Source organism: Geotrypetes seraphini, chromosome 1, assembly GCF_902459505.1.
Source record: "Geotrypetes seraphini chromosome 1, aGeoSer1.1, whole genome shotgun sequence".
Classification (NCBI taxonomy): domain Eukaryota; kingdom Metazoa; phylum Chordata; class Amphibia; order Gymnophiona; family Dermophiidae; genus Geotrypetes; species Geotrypetes seraphini.
Genome location: NC_047084.1, coordinates 77,858,308 through 77,882,707, shown reverse-complemented (window position 1 = coordinate 77,882,707; position 24,400 = coordinate 77,858,308). Strand labels below are relative to the sequence as shown.

General features: G+C 41.2%; 1 protein-coding gene across 8 annotated transcripts in view; it reads right to left on the bottom strand.

Annotated features, from left to right (window-relative positions):
• Positions 1 to 24,400, bottom strand: part of ATP8B1 (ATPase phospholipid transporting 8B1) — a 281,690-nt gene that overhangs the window by 49,011 nt on the left and 208,279 nt on the right. For all 8 annotated transcript variants that reach the window (XM_033933791.1, XM_033933758.1, XM_033933749.1 and 5 more), the window contains 3 exons: positions 20,320 to 20,528; positions 18,652 to 18,695; positions 402 to 558 (listed from right to left, as the gene is read on the bottom strand). In XM_033933791.1, coding sequence (XP_033789682.1) covers positions 402 to 558; positions 18,652 to 18,695; positions 20,320 to 20,528 — 410 coding nt within the window. The remainder of the gene's footprint in view (positions 1 to 401; positions 559 to 18,651; positions 18,696 to 20,319; positions 20,529 to 24,400) is intronic.

The following is a 24,400-nucleotide window of genomic DNA, read 5'->3' as shown; positions in this document are numbered from 1 at the left end:
TGATGGGAAACCTTATGCCAAGTTTATAAATTTGAACGTATGAACTTGCTACAATTGGGACACTATAATAAATTCAAAGAGGTTTGGGATCCATTAACAAAATTTTGTACGACTTGATCATCAATATTACCCTTAGATTTCCAAATGAGTGTTATGCACATCCAGGAAGGGTGGGTAGGAGGGGGGGATAAGTACTTATCTTATTATTTGATTGTAATGAGTGATGTTTTTTGTACCAATTGTTGGTTAATCTGTTGCACTTTGTGTTGGGCTTTTAAAACAAATAAAGAATTGGGGGGAAAAATGTAGCTATCTATAGCTTGCGGGGGGAGGGGGAGGAGAAGAGAAGGCTTCAATGTTTTTCCTAAAATAAAATTTATCAGGCAGTTTTCAAAGCTTACCTTCGGTCCGATCCACCATTACTGTGTGGCAAATTGCCAAGAGCTTAAAAAATTGCTGAACATCAGGATCTTTTCCGGATTTTAGTTGCTCAATCAAGAAACTGTCACTAAAAAAGAGCTTGCCATCTGCATACATATTCCAGCTCAGGTCAACCTGCTGCAGGATTAATTGACAATATTAGAATCACTGTTTTACAGATCAAACAGTCTCTAAAGTGTGGCCAAATTGTTTAAACTGCCCTCTACTTGCAAACTAAAAAGCAGCTATCTTTGGCTTCATTTCTTTGAATGTTATTGCTGGTTAACAAATTCTCTCTTCTCTCACTTCCTGTTTTTCATATGTAGACGTCTCAGTAAAGGAATTTGTTATGTGTGTAGACGCTTATGCAATCAAGAACTTATGGTTATCTAATTAACTCCCCTTTTATGAAGCCGCGTTAGGCTCCAACGCTTAATAGGAATTCTATGAGCATTGGAGCTAATACCACCATGGCTGGTGATAAAAAAAAAAAAAAAGCAAAAGCCTGCCTAACATGGCTTTTTAAAAGGGGGAAGACTTAAATTTAAAAAAAATTCTATTATACTAGAATCCCCTAGAAATGTGTGCTCTCTGCCACACAGAGGAACACTTTGGGCTCTTGCTCCTAAGCTGAATCTAACTTACGATATAAGGGTAATAGAGGTCACACTTTCCATTTAGTCACTGGGAAGTGGAATCCTCTCTCAAAATTGGAGGAAACTATAAAATGGTATTGCATGCAGAAACTCATATCTTCCTTAAAAGTAGTCCGGGAAGTAGGAGAGGTTATGGTCAGTTCACCCAAAGGCAGGTCAGGCTTGATCACACCACATGCTGAAACAAAGGGAAGAGGAAATCACAGATCTAGAGAGAGGTCTATAAGGAGGAGAAAGTCCAATTACTGAGGAGCCCATTGCTAATACAGGGAGAGGTAACTAAGGGTAGATTCACTAAGCAAACAGATCATGTACCAATCGGTTTGCGACCCCTTTGCGACCGATTTTACTCTGGTCCAGTTCACTTACCTCTCTGCCGATCCGATTCCGATCCGCGCATGCAAATGAGGGGGAACAGCAAGCAAAGTAGGCAGGGACGTGATTCACAACACAAATTTTGCGATCCAAGTGGGCTGGCCGATCAACCCAAGAAGCAACTGCTGGGGACCAGTCGCAAACGTCCTTTCCAACTCTCCAGCTCCATTGCCACCCTACTCTCTGCAGCCCCGAATCTCTCCTGGCTGCCGCCCTGCTCTCCCCCCGAATCGCTGTCCGAATCTCTCCTGCCTGCTGCCCTGCTCTCCCCCAAATCGCCACCCGAATCTCTCCTGTCTGCCGCCCTGCTCTCCTCCGAATCTCTGCTGCCCTTCCCCACACAGCGAACCCGCTAAAAAGTAAAATATATATATATTTTTTTTAAAAAAAGTTGCGGCTCAAGACAGGTCTTAGACACATGCAGAGACCATCTACAGATGGTATGCGCATGCATTGGGATCGCACACTAACGATCTGTGCCGGCAGATGGGGGCATTCCTCAGATCGCCCCCACTAGAATATTACTGCTTTCTGAATCCATCGGACCTGCCCGGATCGGACACAGATCGGTCACGATCAGGCAGGTTAGTGAATCGGTAGCAGCCACAGAGAACCCTTTTGTGTATCCATAGACCAGTTCCAGCCCTACCTTTTTTGCATCAGGGTCTGAGTCTGCAGATTTTCCCAGGCAGAGCTTTCCCAGGGCTATTGGGAACCTCTATAACACTCAAAGCCTCTAAAAAAAAACATTGGATAATACCATAAAAAAGGATAATACCCCCAAAAAACAGAGCAGATGAAAAAACAAAACACCTTCTCAACTCGCTTGCAAAAGGAAAAAACAGAGGAGAGAGAGAGAGAGAGTAGTGCCCGGTAATGAAGTGAAGTGGAGTTGAAAATGTAGATGCCTTCTGAATACTTCAAGGGTGAAGATGCACTACCTACAGGTTTAGGACTTGTGTGCTTTTTGCACTGGAACTACTTTTGGTATAGTATTTTATGGTTTGCACCATCAACTATTCATATCTTTGTCTACAGCACAAATAAGCTGGAGGTGCCTAAAACAGGTATCCAATGTTCTGAAAGTGAAACTACAGCTTATATGAAAAGCAATGGCTTCAGTGAGGTGAAAGAAAGCATCCACCTAGGGAATATCAGAAAAGGGAACCAATATGAAGCCTGCAGGTCCAAAGACTGGACTTAACATTTCTGCTTTTGATTTCTCTATTGCTTTAGCCCCTTCCTTTGAAGGACAAATATATACTTTTATTTTGGGGATTACCAAATAAAGGTGCTTTATTTAAAATAGATACCTATTTTTTAGTATGTATCTTTCTACTTCATTTTCAGCCAGATGAGACCTTGAGCTTAGCCTGCTATCATCTACCACAATCCCTTATTTTACTGAAGGTTCATTTTCAAAATTTTCTCCGCTTAAAAAACCTAGTCACTCCAATAAATCTCTCTTGTATAGGTCATCTAAAGCTAGCATCCTTCTCTCATGTGAGGCTGGCTACCCAATATGCAAAAAATTCTGAAGAATGTAGAGGAAGAAAGGTTTCTGCATAGCAATGGCTTGAAGTTCTGGCAGAAATGCCTTCAGCAAGGATATGCAGAAGAAAACCTGGTAACTCAAATGCAGATTCTGTAGAACAGGACTGGAAATTGTTGCACGTTTCATTACTAAGTGACTACTGTTGTTGTAAGGTGCTATCGACTTGTGCTCGAGTCCTAGTGATTTGATGAATTGCGGATCTAAAAAGAAATCTGTTTTGTGCTAGTCTAGAAAGGACCACCAGCATCATCCCCATGGTTGTTTTCAATGTGTCCAGTCATTGCAGGTAGCTCTCTTTGCCTGGTTCCTTTGATTTTCCCAAACATGATGTCCTTCTTCAGTGATCTCTCTCTTCTGATGGTGTGACCAAAATAAGACAAGTCGTAACTTCATCATTTAGGCTTCAAATTACATAGCCGGTTTGATCTCTTCCAGAATCGATTTGTTAGTAGTTCTGATGGTCCACGACATGCCTAAAATCCTTCTCCAGCACCAAAGCTCAAATGAGTCAATCTTCTTTAAGGGAAATCTAAAGAGCTACCTCTTCTGAGATGCTTACAACTGCTGAATAGACTTAGTAATAGCCAAGGTTATTAAATAATCTTCATTCTCCTGCTTTCCCATTGTAGTTTACCCTTTATGTTTTCTTTACTTTTAAATTGTAATTACCCCCACTTTCCTATCATTTCACATTTGTGATGCATTATTTAGTCAGTATTTATATGTTTAGTGATTTCCCCTTATTTTAATACAATTTGTAAAATGCTTAGAAATCTTGATTTGCGTTTTATCAAAAATTTTAATAAACTTGAAACTTTCTGTAGTGTCCAATCTTCTTTCTGTCTTGTTTCCGTAGTGTCCAGCTCTCGCATCCGGAACTGACCATTGAGAAAATGAGTGTTTGGACAAGTCTGATCTTCATTTGGCCTTTGAATATTTTGTCGAGAGTCTTCATTGAAGTGCTATTCTGCAGAGTATTTCCTCTTTCTAGTTATTTCTTTGTTTACAAAAAAGTCCAGGAGATTGAAATCCTTTACAACTTCTATTCTACCGCCTTCAAGTTCAAAATCTTCCATCATTTTCCATATTCATGATCTTCATCTTGTTTATGTTCCGTTCTAATCCCATGTTGACTTTCGGCTTTGGCTTCTCAGTAGATATAGCATGTTGTCTTTGCTGCTGGCGACGAGCGTTGTATCATCTGCAATGTGCAGGTTGTTTATATTTCGGCCACCAACTTTGAAACACACATTCTTCTTCTTCCAAATTTGCTTTCTGAAGATGCTTTCACCGTACAGGTTGAACATGTAAAGTGACAAAATGCATACATGCCTGATGCCATGTTTTATTGGAAACCAATCAGTGTTGCCATAGTCAGTTCTCACTGCAGCTTCTTAATTTTAGAAACATAGAGACAGAAACATGATGGCAGATAAATGCCAAATGGCCCATCTAGTCTGCCCATCCGCAGTAACCATTATCTCTTTCTCTCTCTGAGAGATCCCACGTGCCTATCTCAGGCCCTTTTGAATTTAGACAGTCTCTGTCTCCACCACCTCTTCTGGGAGAATGTTCCATGCATGTATCACCCTTTCTGTAAAGAAGTATTTCCTTATATTATTCAGGAGCCTATCACCTTTTAACTTCAACCTATGCCCTCTCATTACAGAGTTTCCTTTCAAGTGAAAGAGAATTGACTCATTCGCCATTTACATTACATAGGTATTTAAACATCTCAATCATATTTCCCCTCTCCCGCCTTTCTTCCAAAGTATACAGATTGAGATCTTTAAGTGTCCCCATATGCCTTATGATGAAGACCACATACCATTTTAGTAGCCTTCCTCTGGACCGACTTCATACTTTTTTAAAAATTCTTTATTTATGCAAATTTTAACATTTGACAATAATACAAGTCAAAAAGAAAAAATACAATGTAAACTGAAATACATCAAATAGCAAGAATTAAATATTCTTACACCGCCAATTTTTAAAGAATAAATTGTACATTCCAAAGTATAATTAGTCCACAATATCTAGGGACGGACCTGAAAGAATAGACTGATTAAGATATCAAAAAGAAAAAGGAAAGCAAAGATGGAGCTAAACAGCTCCTGAACAATCTTCACTGAGCAGATTTACTTGAATACAAATCCCACGAAGACGATACACTTTGTCCTTTAGTAGAGATAAATTTAGATAACTGCTGCGGCTCATAGAAAACATATCCTCTTTGTAAATCATTACACATTTACAGAGCTGTCACTAAATGAAGGTTGCTCCTAACTGTACTAACTGAGGTCTCAAAAGGAGAAATTGTTTTCTTCTTTTCTGAGTAGGTCTGGATACATTCTTACTTTATAAGTCATAAAGGAAACATCTCTATACTTATAGAAAAATTTAAGCAACCATTCCCTATCTGAACGGATAGCAAACTGAACCAAAAGTGTAGCAGGAACCTGGGCTTCAACATCAGACCACTCAAGGAAATTAACTACATCTAAACTATCAGCAGATAAATTCTGCTGATTGGGACTCTGAGGTTTTATCCTCCTAGGCAAATAAATTTTGGAGAGAGGTAGATATGAAGCCTCGGGTATTTTCAGAATCTCAATTAAGTATCTTTTAAACATATCTTGTGCTGTAATTGAGAAAAATTTTAGGAAAATTTATAATCCTGAGATTACACCTTCTACAGTAGGTGGGTAAAGTAATTGCATTTTCCAACATTTCATATTTGAAGGGTAAATTCCCGCTGTCTTTATCCCAAGTCAAAGCTTGTACTTCCAAAACTTTCAATCTGGCCTTAGTCAACTGACTTATTTTCCAAAACTGAAATTTTATTCTTGATTTCCAAATTCTCTGAGAGCACCGTTGTACAGCGAGAAGAAAGTTGCTGTATTTGACTACGCAGAGAAAGTTGTAAATTTGATATAGCTTCCCAAATCATCTCCATATTGAAAACCTTAGGCCTTTGTAGAGGAGCAATCTCTATTCTAGGACTCGTAGTGGGAATTACAGTACACACCACAAAAGTGTCCATCTGTCCAGTCAACGAAGTTGATTCCTCCGAACACCCAGATCTTAGATTTCCTCTTTACCATAGTAAAATTGGAAAGGAAATTTCAGCGGCGTCTTCATGAGAGCTTCAAGCTGCCATCTTAGGTAAGCTCTGCCCCTCTATCCCTCCATCCTTTAATATCATTTTGAAGGTGTGGCCTCCAGAATTGTTCACAATATTCTAAATGAGGACTCATCAAAGTCTTATACAGGGGCATCAATACCTCCTTTTTCCTACTGGCCATACCTCTCTTTATGCAACCTAGCATCCTTCTAGCTTTCGCCGTCACCGTTTCAACCTGTTTGGCCACCTTAAGATCATCACACCCAAGTCCCGCTCTTCTGTCGTGCACATAATTTCTTCACCCCCCTAAACTGTACCATTCCCATGGATTTTTGCAGCCCAAATGCATGTCCTTGCATTTCTTAGCATTAAATTTTAGCTGCCAAATTTCAGACCATTGTTCAAGCTCTGCCAGGTCTTTCTTCATGTTATTCACACCATCCAGCGTGCTACTCTATTGCAGATTTTGTTATCATCCGCAAAGAGGCAAATTTTACCCAACAACCTTTCAGCAATATCGTTTATAAAAATGTTAAAAAAAAAAAAAGGCTCAAGAACAGAACCTTGAGGCACGCCACTGGTAACACCCCTTTCGTCAGAGCGATCTCCATTGATCATTACTCTCTGTCGCCTTCCACTCAACCAGTTCTTGACCCAGCCCATCACTTTGGGACCTATCCTGAGGAAATTCAGTTTATTTATTAGATGTCTGTGTGCATCAAGACCTGAGTCATATATGTTCTTTTTCAGTTGAGTTATGTGTTTTGGGTATTCCCATTTGCATTAGAGTTCTCCATAGTTTATCGTGATCCACAGTCAAAAGCTTTACTGTAGTCAATGAAGCAAAGGTGACTACTACTCAAACTAAGGGCTCCTTTTACAAAGGCGCATTAGGGCCTTAACGCGCGGAATAGCCGCGTGCGCTAGCCGCTACTGCCTCCTCTTGAGCAGGCGGTAGTTTTTTGGCTAGCGTATGCTATAGCGTGCGCTAATCCAGTGCGTATGCTAAAAACGCTAACACACCTTCATAAAAGGAGCCCTAAATAACTTTTTAAAAATCCTAGAATGATAACCACCCCCCTAAAAAAAATATGTGTACACCACTCAAATATTTCTATAGAGGAAGGAAAATCTCAGTAATGCTTTTCAGCAGTCCGTTGTTATATAATTCATTCATACTAAATCTTTTAGAGGGCAGACTGGCAGAAAGGAAAAAAAAAGACTGCAACTGCAAACAGGCAGAATAAAAAAAGGAACCGTGCATTTGAGAGTGAAAGAGTTTTACAGCTGGTGAGTTCAGTCTCTAGGTGAAACATTCAGTGAATGGAGCATCCACAGATCGAGATAAGTAGCTGCCAGTTTTGTAAAAAAAAAAAAAAAAAAAAAAAAAAAAAAAGTTTATTGTTCTTGCTGAGATTCCAATTTTCCTGAAATATGGCACTTGAAAAAAAGAACATCCTCTGCACAAACTTGAAATCCCCTGAACAAATGTGCTATTAGCTAAAAAAAAGAAAAAAAGTTTTGCCTCAGTCAGTTTATCTTAATAGAAATACTCAGACCAGCTGGGATCAATTCTGTAAGTGGGCACCTCCATTATGCTGCATGGTTAAGAGCCTTTTCTATAGCAACATCTGGGCACCCAGATTCCATTACTGAATACTAGCATAATCTAGTATTAGCATGCCTTATTCACACATCCACAGCTATGCATATTCAGATAATTAGGTGTTTTCTGTTTCAGGAATATTTTCCCTTAACAAATGCGTTATAAAGATTAAAAGCAGATAATGGGAAATGGTATATAATAATGAAACATCATTGTGTAATCTTTGAAAAAAGTGATTTTAACAAATATGAAATACACTTGAAAACTTGTAGTTTGCAAAAACAAAAGGATTATTGCTTTTCTTAATTATCTCAATGGATTATAAATGGAAATGAAGTCAAAGGAAAAGAAATGTCTTCACCTCTAATTTAACCTAACAGAGGCATACCTGTGAATCAGAGCAATAATAAATAGCCCACAGGAATGCATTTTAATAGAATAGCTTAATGTTAAAAAGGTCCACACCTTCCACTTCCTTAAGGTCAAGGTTTAAGTCCTGGTATTTTCCCTTCCTCGTTGTTCTGCCTTGTGAATTTTCCCTCTTGCCGTCCTCCTTGCGGGCTTCCAGCCCCTGAATTCCGTTTTGTTCTTCCTCTCCCAATGTCTTATCTTTCTCGTCCTCAGCCTGGTTCCTCAATTTCAACTGTTCCCCTAACTCCTGCTGTATGCTCTTCTTTTTGTTCTCTGGTTCCGCTTGACCTTTGGACCCCTGTGGTGCGTCATTCGTTTCTTCCCAGCATTTTTTCCACTCAGCATCTTCATTTGATACTGTTTTCCGAAATGTCGACGTCTGGTCGATGTTCGGCTTTCCCCTTCTTCTCAGTTTAAAGCCATCTCTACTTCTTTCTTGATGTTGTTCGCCAGCAGTCTTGTTCCCGCCGTGCTCAGGTGTAGTCCGTCCCTCCTGTAGAGCTTGTTCTTCCCCCAAAAAATCGTCCAGTTCTTCAGGAAGGCTTCCACTTTGTGAAGAACTGGACGACTTTTTGGGAGAAGAACAAGCTCTACAGGAGGGACGGACTACACCTGAGCACGGCGGGAACAAGACTGCTGGCGAACAACATCAAGAAAGAAGTAGAGATGGCTTTAAACTGAGAAGAAGGGGAAAGCCGAACATCGACCAGACGTCGACATTTCGGAAAACAGTATCAAATGAAGATGCTGAGTGGAAAAAATGCTGGGAAGAAACGAATGACGCACCACAGGGGTCCAAAGGTCAAGTGGAACCAGAGAACAAAAAGAAGAGCATACAGCAGGAGTTAGGGGAACAGTTGAAATTGAGGAACCAGGCTGAGGACGAGAAAGATAAGACATTGGGAGAGGAAGAACAAAACGGAATTCAGGGGCTGGAAGCCCGCAAGGAGGACGGCAAGAGGGAAAATTCACAAGGCAGAACAACGAGGAAGTGAAAATACCAGGACTTAAACTGTTTATATGCTAATGCAAGGAGTCTAAGGGCCAAAATGGGAGAACTGGAAGTCACAGCTAAGAATGAGGACCTGGACATTATAGGAATTACAGAAACATGGTGGACTGAAGGCAACAAATGGGACGTAGTATTGCCCGGGTACAATCTCTATAGGAGAGACAGGACCCACAAGAAGGGCGGAGGAATAGCACTATATATAAAGGACACCATTCACTCGACCAGATTGGATACAGCAGCAAGGGTGGAAGAACTGGAATCATTATGGGTTAAATTACCAGGAAGAAATGGAGCTGACATAAAATTGGGACTGTACTATCGCCCGCCTGGACAAACGGAAGCAAACGACAAAGAACTGGAAGCAGAATTGAGGAGAGAATGCAAAAGCAGAAGTGTACTGGTGATGGGGGACTTCAACTACCCCGGGATAGACTGGAACATTGGGAACGCAAGCTGTGCGAGGGAAATGGAATTCCTGGAGGCTGTGGGAGACTGCTTCATGGAACAGCTTGTTAAAGAATCAACGCGAGGGAATGCTACTCTCAACCTAATCCTAAACGGACTAGGGGGACCTGCAAAGGAAGTGGCAGTTGTAGGACCACTAGGAAATAGCGATCACAACATGATCCGGTACAAATTAGAGGTAGGAGCATCCAACGTGAAAAGAACTGCAGTGACAACGCTCAACTTCAGGAAAGGGAACTATGAAGCTATGAGAGCAGTGGTGAAAAAGAAACTCAAAAATCGCTCAAAACGGATGGAAACCGTAGAGAAAGCATGGTCCATATTCAAGGACACGGTGCTGGAAGCACAAAACCTGTACATTCCCAGGTTTAGGAAAGGGTGCAAAAAAAATCGAACAAAAGACCCGGTATGGATAACGACAGAAGTAAAGAGGGCGATAGGAGATAAAAGAAAATCGTTCCGAAAGTGGAAAAAGGACCAAACCGAGGAGAACCGGAAAGAACACAAAAATTACCAGAAAGAATGTCACCGAGTAGTTAGGAATGCAAAGAGAGAATACTAGGAGAAACTGGCTGAGAAATCCAGAGACTTCAAATCGTTCTTCAGATACGTCAAGGGGAAACAACCGGCGAGGGAGGAAGTAGGACCATTGGATGATGGAGACAGAAAGGGGGTGGTAAAGGAGGAAAAAGAGGTAGCCGACAGGTTAAACAAGTTCTTCTCGTCGGTCTTCACGAGCGAGGACACATCGAATGTACCAGAACCCGAAGAGATCATAAGTGGAGATCAGGAATAAAAACTGGTGCATATAGAGATAAGCCATGTGGAGGTCCTCAAACAGATAGACAGACTAAAAAGCGACAAATCTCCGGGCCCGGATGGAATCCACCCAAGGGTTCTAAAAGAGCTAAAGAACGAAATAGCGGAAACTCTCCGACAAATTTGCAACTTGTCCTTGAAAACTGGGGAGATCCCGGAGGACTGGAAAATAGCAAATATCACACCTATCTTTAAAAAGGGATCGAGGGGTGACCCGGGGAACTACAGGCCAGTAAGCCTGACTTCAGTCCCAGGCAAGATGATGGAGGCACTAATAAAGGACACCATCTGCGAACACATAGAAAAAAATGGACAACTAAAAGTGAGCCAGCATGGCTTTTGCAAGGGAAGATCGTGCCAAACAAACCTACTACACTTCTTTGAAGGGATAAACAACCAGATGGACAAAGGAGAACCCATAGACATCATCTATCTCGACTTCCAAAAGGCCTTTGACACGGTGCCCCATGAGCGGCTTCTTAGGAAGCTGTGGAGCCACGGGGTGGAAGGGGACGTACACAGATGGATTAAACACTGGTTGGCAGACAGAAAGCAACGGGTCGGAGTGAAGGGCCACTACTCGGACTGGCGGAAGGTCACGAGCGGTGTTCCCCAGGGGTCGGTGCTCGGACTGCTGCTGTTCAATGTATTCATAAACGACATAGAAGCAGGGACGAAGTGTGAAGTTATAAAATTTGCGGATGATACCAAACTCTGCAGCAGGGTTAGAACCACGGAAGAATGTGAAGACCTATAAAGGGACCTAAACAAACTGGAGGAGTGGGCAAGCAAATGGCAAATGCGCTTTAATATAGAGAAATGCAAGGTCATGCATTTAGGGAAAAAAACCCTACAAAATGGGGGGGTCAGTGCTAGGGGATAGTAATCTTGAAAAAGACTTGGGTGTGCTGGTAGATACTACAATGAAACCAACGGCACAATGTGCAGCGGCCTCCAAGAAAGCAAACAGAATGTTGGGTATTATTAAGAAGGGCATTACAACCAGGAAGAAGGAAGTCATCATGCCGCTGTATCGTGCGATGGTTCATCCGCATCTGGAGTACTGTGTCCAGTATTGGTCACCGTACCTCAAGAAGGACATGGCGATACTTGAAAGGGTCCAGAGAAGAGCGACGAAAATGATAACAGGTATGGAAAACCTTTCATACACAGACAGGTTGGGAAGACTGGGGCTCTTCTCCCTTGAAAAGAGGAGACTCAGAGGAGACATGATAGAGACTTTCAAGATCATGAAGGGCATAGAGAGGGTGGAAAGGGACAGATTCTTCAGATTATTGGGAACCACAAGCACCAGGGGGCACTCAAAGAAGCTGAAAGGGGACAATTTTAGAACCAATGCTAGGAAGTTCTTCTTTACACAGAGGGTGGTGGACACCTGGAATGCGCTTCCGGAGGTTGTTATAGGACAGAGTACACTACGGGGGTTCAAGGAAGGATTGGATAAATTCCTGAACGATAGGGGGATTGAAGGATACAGATAGAGGTAGAGATAGGTTTTAAACAGAGTATGGATAGAAGGATAAAAGGGATTAGAGAAGGATCACATTACAGGTCATGGGCCTGAAGGGCCGTTGCGGGTGCGGACTGCTGGGCACGATGGACCTTGTGTCTGACCCAGCGGAGGCAACTTCTTATGTTCTTTTTTTTTGTTTTTCAATTTTTATTAGTATTTTGTAATAAAAACAATAACAATATAATCACCACAAGAACACTTCTGTAGAATAGTACAACAACTCGATATAGCCCACAAAGTAATCAGGGCGCAATAATACCCCAATCCCACAGCCCATCATATAATACCATATAATAAAATAAGATAAAAAGAAAACAAGAAAAACATCAACATAATATTCACTATGCGGAAGTCCCCTTGTTGTTTCTGCAAAGAGACTCCCAAACAACCACCCTACCCCTTCCCCCCTAACCCCCCCCTCCCCACTCTACAGAAAGATAGGATCAAATACAATGAAAAATGTTGTCCCAAGTCCGCTTCTGACTGTCATAATAGCCATAATGCTTAGCAGCTAAACATTCCATCTGAGCAAGTTTTCGTAATTTTTCCAACCATTCAACTTCTGATGGAGCAACTAACTTCTTCCAATACTGTGCTATCAAACATTTGGCTGCTGCCAACCCCATTCGGACCAATTTTGTCTGCCAAGGAGCTTCTCTAACATTATGTAATCCGAGCAGACACACCTGAGGTACAAGTTGTATCGGATCCTGAATCCAACCTGTCAAAGAGCGAGTAACTAGCACCCAAAATTTCTGAATCCTCCCACACTCCCACCAAATATGCAAAAAGGAACCTGGTCCGCTACCACATCTCCAGCAAGAATTAGGAACCAAAGGGTACATAAGATGTAACCGTTCAGGTGTATAATACCAGCGTGTTAAGATTTTATATGCATTTTCTTGAACTAAAATACAATGAGATGCCCTCTGGACCTCTGCACAAATACGGGACCAATCATCCGCAGAAAACTTGAGACGAAGGTCCCGTTCCCAATGTAGTTTGAAAGGAAGGGAAATCACCTCCCTACCCCTCAAATATTTATAGAGAATGGAAATCGGTCTCGGCACTCTACCCAATAACACCCATAGATTTTCTAAATGTTCAGACCCCTGAGGATTCCCCCTATCCCAACCAACCGAAATCATAAAATGCCTCAATTGCATATAAGCAAAGAATTCGCCCCCCAATCCCGGTTTTTTAGCCACCAACCCCGCAAAAGTAGGCAAAAAGCCCCCCATAAGTACATCCCGAAATATAATAATACCCTGAGATTCCCACCTCCGAAAAGCTCCCTTTTCCATTCCCGCAAGAAACCGCGGTTCCCCCGCTAGTGGAGCAAGAGTAGAAACCCCTTTATTTCTCCTCTCCTTTTGACACAGAGACCCCCAAACCCGGATTAGATGGCAAAAAAATGGATTCCTTTGTCCCTGTAATCGCTCAGAAACCGACAAAGAGGTCCACAACCAAGTATTCAGGGCACAATGAGGAACATAACTTTGCTCAATTTGAACTCCAGGTTTAAATACCGCTATCTTCCAATCAAGCAAAAAACGAAGCTGTGCCGCTTCATAGTACCAATATAAATTTGGCAATGCCCTACCCCCGTCTTCCCGAGCAGACCAAAGCACCTGTTGACTCAACCGAGGGTGCTTCCCCTGCCAAATAAAAAAACGAATTTCCTTCTGCAATACCTGTAATAGTCGTTTAGGTACGTCAATGGGAAGTGTTTGAAATAAAAACAATAAGCGTGGTAAGATATTCATTTTGATAACCGCAATACGTCCCCACCAAGATAACCATAACCCCTTCCAAGTCTGCATATCCATCCGCACTAAGCGTATTATTCTAGAATAATTAAGTTCATATAGACGCGATAACTCAGTAGGGAGCAAGATACCTAGATAACGAATATGATCCCCAGCTCGCCGTACTGGGAAATTATCAACCAACCACTGTGCGTCCCTCTCCTCCAAAGAGATATTCAAAAACTCGGACTTGTCCATGTTAATCGTAAAGCCAGACACACCTCTAAATTTCCCAAACACCTCTAGAAGCTCAGGGAAGGAAATCTCCGGATCCCGTACGTATAACAGAATGTCATCTGCGAATAGCGCTAATTTATGTTCCCTCCCCCCCAAATGAATTCCCTTAATTGTCCCCAAATCCCGAATATAACAAGCCAAGGGTTCTAAATATAAAGCAAAAAGTAAAGGGGATAGTGGACAACCCTGTCTAGTCCCTCTGGAGATATTAAAGAAGTCTGTATAAAACCCATTAATATTAATACAAGCTCTGGGCCCCAAATAAAAATTCCGTATCCACCTCTCAAACATTCCCCCTATACCCATCTGTTCCATAACTGCCCACAAAAATTCCCAACTCACTTGATCAAATGCCTTTTCAGCATCAATAGATAATAGCACCATTTTACTATGATGTTGCTGAGCCTCCCATATCAAATGTAATGTTCGACGAATGTTATCTCCCACTTGACGCTTTTGGATAAATCCAGCCTGATCAACATGGACAAGTCCCGGTAACACCCTTCCCAATCTCAATGCTAACACTTTAGCCAATATTTTAGCATCTACATTTAATAATGAGATGGGACGATATGCTCCACATTGCTCAGAGTCCTTTCCTGGTTTCAGCAAGACCGTTATCCCTGCCTCTCGCATAGAATTAGGTAGAGAGCCCCCATCTCGCACCCCATTACCAACCCTTACCAACAAAGAAATAATCTGTTCTCTAAAAGTTTTATAGAACACATTCGGCAGCCCATCCAATCCCGGAGATTTACCTCCTTTTAAACCTCTAATGACCCCTGCCACTTCCCCTTCTGTTATTGGAATATCCAACCCTTCCTGATCCAAAACAGAAAGCTTAGGCAGTGGGACTATATTCAAGAATTCCGTGATCTCAGCGTCAGTATGCAATGCTTTCCCACTATACAACCCTGAGAAAAAAGTAACAAATTGTTTTTGAATATCGTTATCAGTTCTATATCTGTTCCCATCTGTACCACGAATACACTGTATGGTAGTAGATACCCTACGAGCTCGGAGATAACGGGCCAGCATAGCACTAGACCGATTTCCATTCTCAAACAAGGCCTGTTTCAATTGTGTCTTCCTAAATGCTAAATCCTCAAGTTGGAGTTGATGTAATTCCAACCGTGCTTTACTTAATTCTGCATATACCCTGGGTCGGGGATCAGACTTATGTTGTTTTTCTAATTCCATCAGTCTTTCACGGAGGCCCAAAGAGCGCCTAGCTCTATCCCGCTTTTTACGGGCGCCCCATTTTACAAAAATACCCCTGAGAACTGCTTTCAGTGTATCCCAAAGAATACCATCTCCCACTTCTCCATTATCATTTATGTGTAGAAAGTCCACTACTGAATCCCTTACTTCTTGTAATATAATAGGGTCCCCTAAAAGAGATTCATTTAGTCACCAAAATCGTCTACCAGATTGCATCCTGAGCCCCTTACAGACCACCCATACAGGGGCATGATCCGAAATCTGAATGTTACCCAACTCCGCTTCTTGAATCCCTCCCCATTGGTTTCTATGTGCCCACAAGCCATCAATTCTCGTATAAGTCTGGGTTGCATGGGAATAATGAGAATAATTCCTCTGAGTACTATGGAGTAATCTCCAACAATCTACCAGACCCAACTGGTGCATAAACTGAACTAATGCCTTACTGTGTCGTCTAAGAATCGCCCTTCCCCCCTTGGAATGATCCAAAGAGAGATCTGGACACACATTAAAATCTCCACCACAAAAAATAGCACCTTTTACAAAAGCACAAAGGCCCTCAGTAAGATTAGAATAATAATGAGATTGATCTGTGTTTGGCCCATATATATTAATAATTGTAATCACTTTACCCTGAATCTGACCCCTAATAGCTAAACAGCGTCCTTCCTTATCTTTAAAGACATCATTCACCTCTAATCCTATCCCTTTACGGACCAATATAGCTATACCCCCCACCCTCTGTGTACCTCTAGCCCGATGAGTCCACAAATGATCATAATGATGGGTATGCAATAACCTCTCATCCCTTGGTCTCAAATGAGTTTCCTGTAGCAGGCAAATATCCCACTTTAACCTCTGCAACTCACGAAAAACTATACTACGCTTCCCTGGGTTATTTAGGCCATTAACATTCCATGAGCCCAAAACAAGAGAACCATCTTTCTGTGAATGACCCCCCTTTTCCCTCCCTCCAATCCCCCCCTCCCCCCCCTTCTGTTTTTCCGTCTCCGACTGACCCAGACTCTGGGTAGCCAGAGAGAAGAAGTAAGGTCTCCCCCCCACAGAGGGCAACTCAAACCCATCATACAAGCGTCCCTCTCCCTTACCCTTAAATCCAAAATGTGCCACCCCATTGAACAACCTTAGCAATATATCAAAACAAAAATAAACACTCAAAATCTAGGCTTCATAGACAATAATGCTTGCTATGAGAACCCCATATGAAGTATTGCAAACAACAGTCTGAGAGAACAAAGGCAAAATATTCTTCTTCTCAACAAGCAGTCCGGTAAACTGCTGGCTAAAGTCAGACTCCCCTTAACCAAGATCTATTGACACAGATCAAAGGGGGAGAAAAAAGAACCAATCTGGATCAGAAGCACCACTGTCTATCAGGTATGTTCGTTCAAGTGCCGCTTCCCAGTACGCCCAACAGTGGACCAAATACCAGGAGAACGTTTCTCCGCCTTCTTAGTTGTAGCAGCTAGAGCAGGAACCTCAGGAACATTTTTGCACCCCAATTCTTTCAGGGCTGCCCACACCTCCTCCACATCACCAACACGTTTAGATTTCCCATCAATCGTTATCCATACTCCAAATGGAAACAGCCAACGATAGCGATGACCCTCAGCTCGTAACAATTGCGTGATCTGTTGAAAGTTCCGACGTTTTTGTAAGGTAACCCACGCTAGATCCTGAAATATGCCCACTGAGATGTTATTCCAACGAAAGTCCTGTTTGCGCCGCACCACTTGCAGTACTTTCTCTTTAATCCCAAAATCCTGGAAGCAAGCAATAATATCTTTAGGCCCTGTGCTTCTTGCAGGGCCTAGACTGCGATGTGCCCTCACAAGTACTATGGGGCCAGGCAGGGAGCCGTGTGCTTCCGTTAATATTTCAGTGCATATTCGGCTCACCACAGAAGCACAGTCTTTATACTCCTCAATATCTGGTACTCCCTTGAAACGTAAATTGCAACGACGAGATCGATTCTCTAGATCTTCCACTTGATTTTGCAAGGTCTGGATGGAGGGCGGCACTTGATCTAGTTCAGCCCGCACAGTTATCAGGTCTTGGGTCAACTCCGATATTCGATCTTCTGTGTCCCCCACCCGACCTCCCAGCTCAGCTATTTCCGACCGCAGCTCAATCATCGCAGCTTTTAAATCCCTTCGAACACCCACCATTTCTTCCTTTAATGCTCTAAACCAATCTTGTAGCATTTGGGGTGTGACCGCCTCAACTGATGCGCTCCCGGCAACAGGCTCGTCCTCGTCCGACTCCACGAGTGCCGGCGCCATTTTTTTTTTGCTTCCCAGCAACGAACTACCACTCGCGGTAGCCGATTTCTCTCCTTCAAGTATAGGAAATTTGTATTTTTCTAATTTCTTTCGGGTCTCCATCTCTGCTGTAATCCAACTCCACTGAAAGCTCTAAATCTCCGTTGTTCAGAACGCTGTAAAATTTGAAAAGCACATGTGCCCCTACGGAGCTCTGAGTTCAAGCAGCCATTCCGTGAGCTGACGTCACTTCAACTTCTTATGTTCTTATGTTTCAAAAGGAGTGCTAGACTTCTTAACCTACCAAATAGTTAGGACAGTGCTGCTGACAATCCAGCAGATCACTGCAGCACTATCCAGTTTAATCCAGAGAGGTTTGAGGAGTCAGGGCAGAGCCAGTATTTACCAAATTAATGGAGATTTTCATACTACTAACCAGGTTAAGTGCCTGGATAGTTAGGACAGCAATAAGGTTGTTAAAACTTTCCCCCTTTTATGAAGCCACGTTATTTAAAAAAAAAAAAAAAATTGCTGGCGGCAGCAGTATTAGCTTCAACACTCACAGACTTCCTAAGAGCACTGGAGCAAATACACACTTTTACAAAGCCATGTTAGACTTTATTGCTGGCCTTGGTTGTGTGTGTGTGTGTGTGTGGGGGGGGGGGTTATCTTGTAAGTTATTTGGGCACTGATCTAAATATTGGCATGCATTTGTAGAAGTGAACAGAGCAAGTGATCCCAGGTGACAAAGTACTCATGTCTTGCTAGTCCCAACCCTCAAGATACCTGTATCCCAAAGATGGTGCCTCCCCTGAACTATGTTCTCCAGGCCTCCTCAAAGAATATAAAGATTTGGTGAAGGACTAGAGCCTATACAACATTCTATAGTTAATTAAACCCAACTATTTACAAAGGCAGAGGCTTACACCTGCCTTCCCAGTAGTCAGACTGACAGATCTTGGTAGACTGTAAGGACTCTACTTTAATTGGGTGAAATATAAAGTGGCCTCATTGCTGCCAGGATTAAAACTAGATCTAAGTTGGGATATAAACGCACAAAGGATTTTCTCCTGCCCAAGTTGGGAAAAGTAATAACCAAATCATAATGAGGCACTAAAGCACTTACCTGAAGTTTGTGAGCTGCTTGTGCTCCTATAGCCCTGTTTTGTCCTAAAAAAAATGTTTTTAAAAAAAAAAGAAAATCATAAAAAAGTATGCTCTTTTGATTCTGATGTTCTGATTCAGGAAGCTTTGTCAACTTACAAATATATTCAAATAATAATAATTTTTAAAAGTAATAATTTTTTTTTTTTTTTACTAGTAACCATTTTTTTTTTCAAACAATTCAGAATAAAAGAACAATACCAGGATTCCAGCAATGCTCAGTTAATACTATAATGCACTAGACCACATGTGTCAATACATGTGACAAAAGGCCCTCGGGCTGAACCCGGCCCACCTGGCCGTTTTATATGGCCCGCAGCAGTGCTCCTGGCCTTGCAGTTATAGTTTGGGAACTTCCTCTTTTCACAGCCCTGCCCCAAGGCTCTGGGTGGTCCCCGTGGCTCACCATGTTTTCCTTCTTCTCTCCACGCTGGTCCGATGTCGCCCTCACCTTCTGCCACACGATAAAAGCAATCATTGCTAAAGCTGTGAAAACAGTTTTAGTGATGATCGCTGACTTTAGTGCATCTAGCCCTCTGATCAATTTCCTTTAAGGGCCTTTTTGATCAGATTGAAATATTCTAGATTCTGTACAACATCCACATTTTATAAGAACTAGTATGATCACATCATACCATTTCTGCAAAGAGCCACTGGCTACAAATACAATGTGATCACATCATACCATTTCTGCAAAGAGCCACTGGCTACAAATACAATGCAGGGTTAAATTTAATAATGTTCCTTATGGGTTTCAGGGACTAATTTAAAACAAAAACAAACAAAATGGGCAGGCTTATGCATAAGTATGAGAAAATGATTGCTGACTTGCTAGGGCATAAGATATTCAAATTGGTTTGGGGTCCATTGACGTCTTTTGTAGATTTGTTATAGTTGCCCTTTATTTTCCATTGTTTTGTACCCACATATCCAGGGGGGGTTGGGAGCGGGAAGGGGGAGAGTATATCTTTTGTTTTGGTATTATTCCTGATGGTAATGTTGGATGGGGAGGGAATTTTATTTTTGTATAGATTCTGATTGTTTATAAGTGCTTATTTGATTATTATTATTTGTATGTAAATTGTATTGCACTTTTTGTTGGCATTAAAAACGAAATAAAGTTTAAAAAAAAAAAACCAAATACAAAAAAACCCCTTGTCTTCTCTGCTCTTCCATTACCTGAGTACTCCCAAGGGTAGGACATTTAAATGTGGAAAATTCATATTCTGCCAACAGATGATAGTTATACAGCTAGGTCAGGGGTAGGCAATTCCGGTCCTCAAGAGCCGGAGCAGGGTCAGGTTTTCAGGATATCCACAATGAATATGTATGAGATGGATTTGCATGCACTGTCTCTTTGAGATGAAAATCTATCTCATGCATATTTATTGTGGATATCCTGAAAACCTGACCTGGCTCCAGCTCTCGAGGACCGGAATTGCCTACCCCCGAGCTAGGTCTTACTCTGAAAACTTGAGTGTAGTTCTCAGTTTCAACTGAACTTATATTAGCCTATCATCATACATACTGATTTCTCAACTGTTCTGTAACATTCCCTAGTATAGTAATTATCTGCTAAAAGAAAAGAAAACATGTATTCCTTTTGCATGTAGTGATGGTTCAAACTTACCATATATATGCCTGTTGATGGTACATTTTTTGAAGGTCATTATATTCTGGGTTAGGGTGCCTGTCTTATCAGAGAAGATATACTGGATCTGTCCAAGCTGTTCATTTAGTGTGGTGGTCCTAGCTTTTGCTGGGGTATCTTTCTCAGGGTAATACATTTGCAAATCCCAGTTGATGAAATAACTTTGGCCCAAACGAATTACTTCAACACTAGAAGGGTAAATGAATGAAAAATGTTAGAGAAAACAACAAACTACAAACAAGGACCTTTAATTTGCAAAATTTCTGCATCACATGAATACTTTTAGCTGGAAATATCTGGATTGTGGCATTTTTTTCCTCATGCTATCAATATTCATCCGTTATGGGTATACAACTATCTTGCAGCCTGATGGTGAAGCACATCGGATTATTGTGATCACTCAGCTCAATAAATACTTTTAAAACAGAGATTTTTGTTTTAGTGTGCACTCTTTTCCCCATCAAGAAATACGACGGTAAATCAAAAAGGCAAAATACATTTAACGACTTTTTTAAAAAATTTCTTTATTCATTTTAAAGCCATAGGTAAGTGCAAAATATAATATAATCATATAACTCTATAAAAGCACTTAAATACAATTATAATCTATGACAGAAAGATATATCATCACCCCCCTAATTATATTCAAAAAGTACACTCAGATTGAGAAATTGAAAAATATATTCCAACCCGCCCTCCCACCCACCCACCCTGGACGTGTATGACCAAAGGGTATAATTTCCAATCACTCTTTGCAAAATTTTATCAATGGTTCTCAAATCTTCGGAAACTTCTTATAATGTCCCTGATGTATAGCCATATTACATTCCATCTTAAAAACGTGACAGAGACTCCCACCAAAAGGAATAGTTCAGTCTATCCCAGTTTTTCCAATTCCTTAGAAGAAGCTGTATGGCAACCCCTGTCATAATAAAGAGAAGTTTATTATTGTGAGATGATATTTGGCTTTTAGCTCTCATCATAGTGCCAAATAGCACAGTGTCATATGTTAGTGCCACTGGATTTTCCATTACTTTGTTTATCTGATCCCAAATGGATCTCCAAAATTGAAGTATCAAATAATAAATGATCTAATGTCCCAGCTTTGAGATGACAGTGCCAACACCTATTAGACTTGGAACTATCTAATTTCTGTAAACAAACTGAGGTCCAAACTGCTCTATGCAACAACAACAAAAAAACAAGTTAGTCTCATAGATGCAGCAACCGTACATCTCATCCTCCAAGTCCAAATTCGTGGCCATTGAGACACAGTAATCTGATGCTTTATCTCAATGCTCCAAATTTCACGAAGACCAGTTTTTGGTTTATTATTCAAAAATCCAGATATTAATTTATACCACTGAGCAGCCTGGTGACCCAGGAAATCTGCCTGAAAGCACAGGAACGGCAAACTATACTAATTTTTAAGATTTTTCCAGTCAGGAAACCCCTCCTGAATGGCCTGCTTCAACTGCAAACACCTTTAAATGAGATTTAGCAATGTCAAATTTTTGTTGCAGTCGTGAAAACTCAAGCAGCTTTCAGTCCGATACTACACCATCTAAAGTACGTAGGCCCGCTTTCATCCAGTGTTTCCGGATGACCTTAACGACTTTAATAGAAGTAACTGTGAGAAGCTGAACATATTACTTTCCTACATAGTCCCCATGCAAGATGACACATTTGTTGCATCGTTCAACTAGCTTCTGCATTCCTGCAGAGAAGAAGTTTTTTGGCTGCTCCTGATGCCAGGTGAGCACCGCTTCCTTTACTTTATCATGCTTTGTCTTTTGCTCTCTGGGTTGCAGTGATGCACCCATGTCTCATCACCAGTGACAGTTCTCTCTAGAATACTTGGATCTTCTTCATATCATCTCAGGAACTGGGTCACAACCTCCACACGCTGTTGCTTATGCAGATCAGTAAGCTGTTTGGTGTGCGGCCTTTCCTATATCCCAAGCCATCACGAATTATGGCAAATGCAGATTCATAGCTGATTTCCAGATTTGCAGCCAATTGAGACACCGTTATCAGTTGGTCTTCTCTAATCAAGTCATCTGTCCTTTCAATGTGCTCTTGTGTGTGCAATGTTGATGGGTGACCAGAACGACTACTGTTCGTTACACCTGTTTTTTCCACTTTAAAACTTTTTATGCTCACTCAAATCTTTCATTGATTTTTGGTGCTATGTCCATACCGAGTCAATATCCAGTGGTGAATTTCCACAGGTTTCACTCCCTCTGCTCAAAGAAAGCGCACTACTGTATGTTCTTCGATGGTACAATCTTGCGATGGAGAATCCATGTTTCTGACCTCTTGGCTGCCACATGACTTAAGGCCAAGTGTTGCACTGTGCAACAGGCTATGTACAAGTACATATGCTGCATTTCGCTAGCTCCGTTCCAGTTATCGTGCCTTTCATTTTTGATTCACCCTCATATATTTATGCATTATTCAACTCTGTGCTGTACAATATGAGTGTATTACATAATTTACTGCAGTCTACCAATACTGCCAGGTACTGGTTGTTTTACAATTGTAAAAACAAATGTTGCACTATGGTGGGAAATAGCAATAATAAATTATAATAATAATTTATTTTTATATACCACCATACCCGGGAGTTCTAGGCGGTTCACATCAATCAATCATTATACATACAGTACAAATAGATATTTAAAATTGAAATCATCTAAAATTTCGGCAAAGTTAAAAGCTTACAGTGGGAAGATACAAACAATTTAAAATGAGATAAAAATTATAAGTAAGTAATAATATACATTAAGGTTGCCAGTCTAGTAAAGCCATATTGCCTCAGATCCTGTAACCCATTTGATTCTAGGAATTTCACTATCCTTTCTTTCAGCAATGCTTCCATTATTTTTCCAATAACCAAAGTTAGGCTTGCCAGCCTGTAGTTTCCCGCTTCATCTCTGCAACCACTTTTATGAACAGGGACCACATCCGCTCTTCTCCAATCCCCAGGAACCACTCCCATCTCCAAAGATTTGTTGAACAAATCTTTAATAGGACCCACCAGAACCTCTCTGAGCTCCCTCAATATCCTGGGATGGATCCTGTCTGGTCCCATCGCTTTGTCCATCTTCAATTTTTCAAGTTGTTCATAAACACTTTCCTCCATGAACGGCACAGTATCTACTCCATTCTCATGTGTAACTTTGCCAGACAGGGGGAGAGTGTGGCATAGTTGTTAAATATACAGCCTCAGCACCCTGGGGTTGTGGGTTGACCTTGGGCAAGTCACTTAATCCCCCCATTGCCCCAGGTACATTAGGTAGATTGTGAGTCTGTCGGGAGAGACAGCGAAAAATGCTTGAGTACCTGAATAAACTCATGTAAACCGTTCTGAGAAGAACGGTATAGAAAATGAAATAAATTAAATGAAATAAATAAATTTTCGGTCCTTCTCCAGGATCTTCTTCCATGAACTCAAAACAGAAATATTTGTTTAACAATATTTATTTTTTCCTCATCACTCTCCACATATCGATACATCTTTTAGTCTCGCAATTCCATTTTTCTCCTTCTTCCTTTCACTAATATATCTGAAAAAGTTTTTGTCTTCCTTTTTTACATTCCTAGCCATTGGCTCTTCCACTTGTGCTTTCACTAAACGTATCTCTCTTGGCTTCTTTCAGTTTCACCTGGTAGTCCTTTCTGTACTCTTCTTCTTGGGTATTTTTATATTATGGTATGCAATGAGTGAGAATCCAATTTCACTCAAGTGAAATATGCCACCTGTAACGTCCCTTAGAAAAAAGAGAAGGTTACATAAGCATCCATGTTAAAAATTGTTGGAGTTGTTAGGATTATTTTTCTATATATTAAGGATTCCCTGTACTTTGAGGGGGGACTCTGAACCTCTAACAGATTCTCTGTTGCCATTGTATACTTTTGACTCCTTAGATAAGACAAGACTTAATTGTGTAGCATCAATCACTGCTACTGTTTCATGGGTAGGAGGTAAGCACTTCAATATCCACTGTGTCTGGTGGCAAGGAATCTAAAGGAATTCAAATTCAATGACAGGCTTCTG